Source organism: Passer domesticus, chromosome 23, assembly GCF_036417665.1.
Source record: "Passer domesticus isolate bPasDom1 chromosome 23, bPasDom1.hap1, whole genome shotgun sequence".
NCBI lineage: Eukaryota > Metazoa > Chordata > Aves > Passeriformes > Passeridae > Passer > Passer domesticus.
In genome coordinates, this window is record NC_087496.1 from 5,138,269 (window position 1) to 5,143,903 (window position 5,635).

Here is a 5,635-nt window from a genome sequence, read left to right on the forward strand (position 1 = left end):
AAATTTGCTGCCAGCACAGCACGGCTCTGTGCCAAGCCCCTCATGGGTGCTGTAGGGCAGAAATAGGATGCCCCAGGAGACTTTGCATGAGTCAGGGAGAAGGGACCAAACAGCAGGCAAGTTGGCAATTGAAATTTATTGAAAATGGGTCACCCCAAAGACGGGGTGACCAGATTTCAGCAGGAAACACACAGGCCCTTAAGGGGGAAGCTGGCCACGAACCCTTGAGTGAGGAGAAGCCCCTTCCCCTCATATCTGGGAGCCTGGTCCTCCTCCCTTCCCCCTCAGTGCTCTCAGGAAGCTCGAGAGACCCACAAGACTCAAAGCCTGCCTCTGTCCTACAGGCATGATGTTTCCATGGGACATCCGGGGGCAAGAGGAAGGAGGTTGAGTGCAAGAAGTCCCACCAAGGGAGCCATCAGAAGAAGCCACACCACCTCCAAAAGGTAGGGTTTTTTTTCCAAAATACAGCTCATCCCGATGGACACCATGATGGGAACAAGGAATCGTCAACAAAGGGGCGCAGCAGTGGAACAAAGACCCTGCCGCGAGTCACGTTAATTTGTGCCACGTTACTGTTCTATTTGTGCCATGTTATTCTTCTTGTAAAGCAGCAGCACAGCACTAAAAGCAGCGCAGGGACCTTAGCAGAGATCCAAAGGGAGCTGGGAGGGGAAGCAGTAGGAAAACCAGGGCAGATCTGTGGTGTGGAGCAAGGCCGGACGCCGTGCTCACCAAAAATCACCCCACGCTGGTCACGTCATCAGGGACAGGGGCTCTTTGTCCGTGGGAAACAGTCTTGGGTGGCTGGTGAGGAATGGGACCAGATCCACCCAGAGAAGGGACACACTTGGAGGAAGCCTACTCAGTCTTGGAGGCCACGACGCCGTTGGATGCTCCCGGGTCTTTCTTGGAGCCCCCGATGCCGTTGGACGCCGCCGAGTCTTTCTCTCGGAGCTTGCGCAGGTAATCGTGGGGGCCTTTGCCCTCGAAGGACGTGGGGCTCTTATACGAGCCCCCAATCTTGTCCCAGAGGGTGAAGTACTGCCCGTAGTTGTAGTCGAAGTACAGGTGGTGGTCGGTGTGGTGGGCAGAGCCGTTGATGACGTGCCGCAGCAGCCGCGGCACGCGGTAGTCGCCGTCGTGGATGGAGATGGTCCAGACGTTGACGAAGATGTAGAGGCCCAGGTAGGTGACTTTGTGCAGGGGGAAGAGGAAGGGGTAGATGTGGTAGGGCAGGCTCTGCATGAAGCCATCCACGGGGTGGAAGGCGTGGCTGGCGAAGGGCGTGGCGATCTTCCACAGGTGGTGGGGCTTGTGGAAGCGCTGCGGGGACAGGGGGTGTCAGTCGGGGTGGGACCTTCTAGAGGGTCCCCCAGCTAGATTCATGGCCCCAAGGGATGCTGTGTGGGCCATCACCACCCAAACTGAGAGGGGAACACGTGCCCTAAAGGGCTCTCAGCTCCCATCACATGGTGGTGCCTTGTTCAGCCATTCCCACCCGAGCATGCATCCCCTGGGAGGAGCAGCTTGGAAATGTCACCAGAGCAGGACAAGGACTCTTGTCCAGAGCCCCCTGTCCTGTCCCATACCTTGTAAAACAGCTTGTGGTGGAGACCACGGTGTATCCAGTAGATGCCCATATCAGTGAAGAAGAGGAAGGACAGCATGCTGAGGAAGACACCAGACCAGCCTGGGGGGGGACAGGGTCGTTAGAGGTGGCACATGTGGGCATCAGGAGGCTGTGAGGGTCTCCACAATGGTCCTCGTGGTGGGAGACACATCTGAGTCTTGGCAGGGTCTGCCCCTTTGAGGTGAGAGTGCCAGGCTGTGCCCTGTGACTCAGGGCAAGCGAGTCAGGTGCTGTTTCACTGGGAGCCGTGCCCAGGGAAGGGAAGGATCTCTTGTGGAGGGTGGAGTGTGTCAAGCAGGGGAACACGACCCTGGGTGCCTCTTCTGCAGAGAGCCTGGGCTTTTGGCCAACAGGCTGGGACAGGAGGTACCCAGGAGGATTTCTAGGGTTGTCATCAGGAGAAATGGGGGCTGAGGGAGGTGACCCAGGTGGGGAGAGGACACTGCTGTGGCAGGGGGTGCAGGGAGGTCACTCACCATACGGGGAGTCCTCGATGTTGTCGTAGAGTTTGCTGTAGCCCCGCACCTCGGCGAAGAACAGGGCCACGGTGGGGACACTGATCCAGGGCAGGGAGCGCACGGCGTAGGCGATCTCCCGGCTCACCTGGTTCTGTGGGGTGTGACAACAGGGGTCAGGGGCACAGGGACATCTCCACCTGGTTCTGTGGGGTGTGACAACAGGGGTCAGGGGCACAGGGGACATCTCCACCTGGTTCTGTGGGGTGTGACAACAGGGGTCAGGGGCACAGGGACATCTCCACCTGGTTCTGTGGGGTGTGGCAGCAGGGGTCAGGGGCACAGGGGACATCTCCACCTGGTTCTGTGGGGTGTAGCAAGAGAGGTCAGGGGACATCTCCTGGCTCACCTGGTTCTATGGGCCATGGCAAGAGGGATCAGGGGCCCAGGGCACATTTTGAGAGCCCCAGTGCCCCCCATAAGGCTGGGAGGGCTGGTGTGTTGGCCACCCCTTTGTCGTGGCACCTGTGCCATGGTGCTGCTCGTATGGGGACAGCGGTGCTCGGGGCAGAGCTGGGTGCTGGGGTCAGTGGGCTGTGGCACTTGCTTCTGGTCAGGGATGACCAAGGGCAACAGCAGATGGAGAAGGGTGCATGTGACAGCATGCCACAATGCTGGCAGGTGACATTTGGAATGGACAAGGGGGTGGCGAGGGGCACAGTGCCATGCAGGGTGAGGGGTCAGCAAGGCACACCCACCTCCAGGAACTGGGGATGTTTCTTGAGCTCGTGGTCGAAGATGAAGTAGTAGCTGAGGGTGCCGAAGAGCAGGTAGAGGGTGAGGGCGCCCAGGTTGGTGATGACAAAAAGGCTGAGGAGCTGGCGGCAGGGCTCGCCCTCGGGCCACCCCGCCGGGTACACGTAGGGGGTCAGCAGGTGCCGGTCCGCGGCTTCCAGCACCAGATCCATGGCGGCTCCTGCGGGAAAGGGGAGTTGCTGTGACTGCTCCGAGGTGTCCCTGCCCAGCGCCGCAGGGACACGGGGAATCGGGTGCCCGGCAGGATGTGGGCAGCGTTGGCATGCTGTGCGTCGGGCTGGATCGCCGTAGCCGGGGCTGGGGAGCCAATCTGGGCCAGCAGGTTGCGGGTGTGAAGCAGCAGTGGGCACTCCCCAAATTCCGTGCCTTGTCGCCTTTATGGCACGGGACAGCGGGCAGCGGGACGGGCCACACCGGCGTGTGGGTCTGGGGTGCAAAACCCCTTTTGGGGCAGCGCACGGGGCTCCGTCCCGTGCCCTGCGGGACTCCCCGGGCAGGTGGGTGCCCAAGGCGGGGTCCCCGTGCCCGGGAGCCGCAGGTGGCACGGCCAGCGGCGGCGGGGACGGCAGCGCGGGGGGCTGGGAAGGGCAGGGCGGCGCTGGGGCCCTGCCGGGGGTGTCCCCGCTCCGTGAGCCCCGTCCCGGCCCCCCAAACCCGGCACCCCGACCCCCGATCCCGTTACCTGCCCGGGGTCCCGGAGCGGCGCGGCGCGGGGGCGGGGCCAAGCGGTAGCGCCACGTGACGTCACCGGAGGGAGAGCTCGCGCCACCTCGGGCGGTGACGTCAGCGGGTAAAAGGGGCGGAGCCATGGGGATGGGGCGTAGCCATTGGCTGGGGCGTGGTCGGAGGCGTGGCCTGGAGGTGGGCGTGGTCGGGGCGGGGCGGAGCTCCGGGGTCGCTCCTCGGGTCCCTGCGAGCGCTGCCGGAGGGGAATTTTGGGGAATTTGGGGGAATTTTGGGGAATTCTGCGCACCCTGGGCCTCTTCCCTGCTGACCCCTCAGTCTCGAAAAATATTTCTCAAATATATAGGGGAAATATATATATGTGTATATATATATATAAATATCTACATCTATATCTATGGATATAGATATATATTTATAGATTATATAGATATATATTTATAGATTATATAGATATATATTTTTATATATATATATATAGGTATAGATGATATAATAACCCCCAATTTTAATTAGCTTGGGTTCGTTAAAGTCAAACTCACTATATGTGGAGCACTTTAGGATTATGTTCAGCATTTTGTGGGGTGCTAGAGGGCCACAATTAAAATTTGGGGTTACTTGAGGTCAAGCTCACTCTCCCCAGAAAATTTTGGGGTTGCTTTAGCTCACTTTTGATATTACTAGAGGTCAACCATTAAAACTTGGGGTTCCTATAGATCATCAGTGTTTCTTGAGGTCAAACTCGCTCTCTCCACCCACTTTGGGGTCACTTGGCATCTTTTTGGGGCTTACTTGATGTCAGTTATGAATAATTTGGGGTTTCTCTTACTCATTTGGGTTCCTTAGAGTGAACAAAGTTATTCCTGACAAAGCTCCCCTGCTTGGCAGCTCCTCCTGTGCCCCCTTTGATGGAATTCCTGTGCATTTGGAGCAGCTCAGAGCTCTCCAGCTCTGTCCCTTCTGGCTGAATCTGTTTCCCTCTGTCCCCCAACCCTGTCATCCTCTGAAGCTGCAGATCTTGGGTGGATGTAAAAGACACCAACAGTGTTTGAAACTTTAAACCAAATTTATTGGACTGCTAGCATTAACAGCACCCATCGCCCAGGGTTTGGTTTTAATCATCATTAATACACAAATAAGTAATTACTCTTTAATAAATTTGGGCTAAATCAGCCAGGAGTCTGCAAAATAAAACATATGCAGTTGGAATAGTGGGTTTAAGGCGTTTTTCTCTTTTCTTTTTTTCTTTTTAAACACAGCTGTAGCATGTGAAAGCCTTTGAGTCACGTTTCCATCATCCCAATTGAGCCCCCATGGTTAGATTTACCCTAGGCCATCTGACAGCTGCTAATTTTGCTTCTCCATCTGATCAGGTTGGCTTTGAAACACTAAATTACATCCTGAAGAGCTTAAGAGCAAAGAGAGTTTGATATCCCAGGATCAGTTTTACTAGTCTGGATTTCAAGTAGCAAAAGCCAGCTCTGCTTTGGGGTAAAGCTGGCAGGGTTAGATGGGATTTTGGGAAGGAATTCTGCCCTGGGAGGGTGGGCAGGCCCTGGCACAGGGTGCCCAGAGAAGATCTGGATCCCTGGAAGTGCCCAAGGCCAGGTGGATGGGGCTTGGAGCCACCTGGGACAGGGAAGGTGTCCCTGCCATGGCAGGGGTGGAATGAGATGAGCTTTAGGTCTCTTTCTCTTCCAAACCAAACTGAGGTGATTCCAGGATAATTAAGTCCATGAATCTGTGGTCAGGGCTGTGGTCAGTGATGTGGTCAGGGCTGTGGTCAGTGATGTGGTCAGTGATGTGGTCAACCCTGTGGTCAGCCCTGTGGTCAGTGTGATCCCACACTCCTCTCACCATCGCTCTTTGCACAATCTGCCGAACCCTTTAAGAGCCAAAGAAAACCATGAAAACCAACAGCCCTTGCAGTGCTCCCCACCACCCCCCGTGCTGTTTCCCCACCTGCCCAGCACCGTCAGCCCTGCAGTGCCCGGGGATGCTCTCCATCCTCGGGGCTCCCCCCGCAGCCCTCAGGCAGCTCCCTGGT

The 5,635-nt window shown here is 56.9% G+C and overlaps 1 protein-coding gene across 1 annotated transcript; it reads right to left on the bottom strand.

The window, feature by feature from the left end:
• Positions 1-720: 720 nt before the first annotated feature.
• SC5D (sterol-C5-desaturase) lies at positions 721-3,695 on the bottom strand. Its single transcript, XM_064397723.1, has 5 exons — positions 3,587-3,695; positions 2,847-3,064; positions 2,110-2,242; positions 1,593-1,693; positions 721-1,326 (listed from the first exon to the last, which is right to left on the bottom strand). The coding sequence occupies exons 2-5, from the start codon at positions 3,054-3,056 to the stop codon at positions 862-864; spliced, it is 909 nt and encodes a 302-aa protein (XP_064253793.1). The 5' UTR covers positions 3,057-3,064; positions 3,587-3,695; the 3' UTR covers positions 721-861.
• Between the last annotated feature and the right edge of the window lie 1,940 nt (positions 3,696-5,635).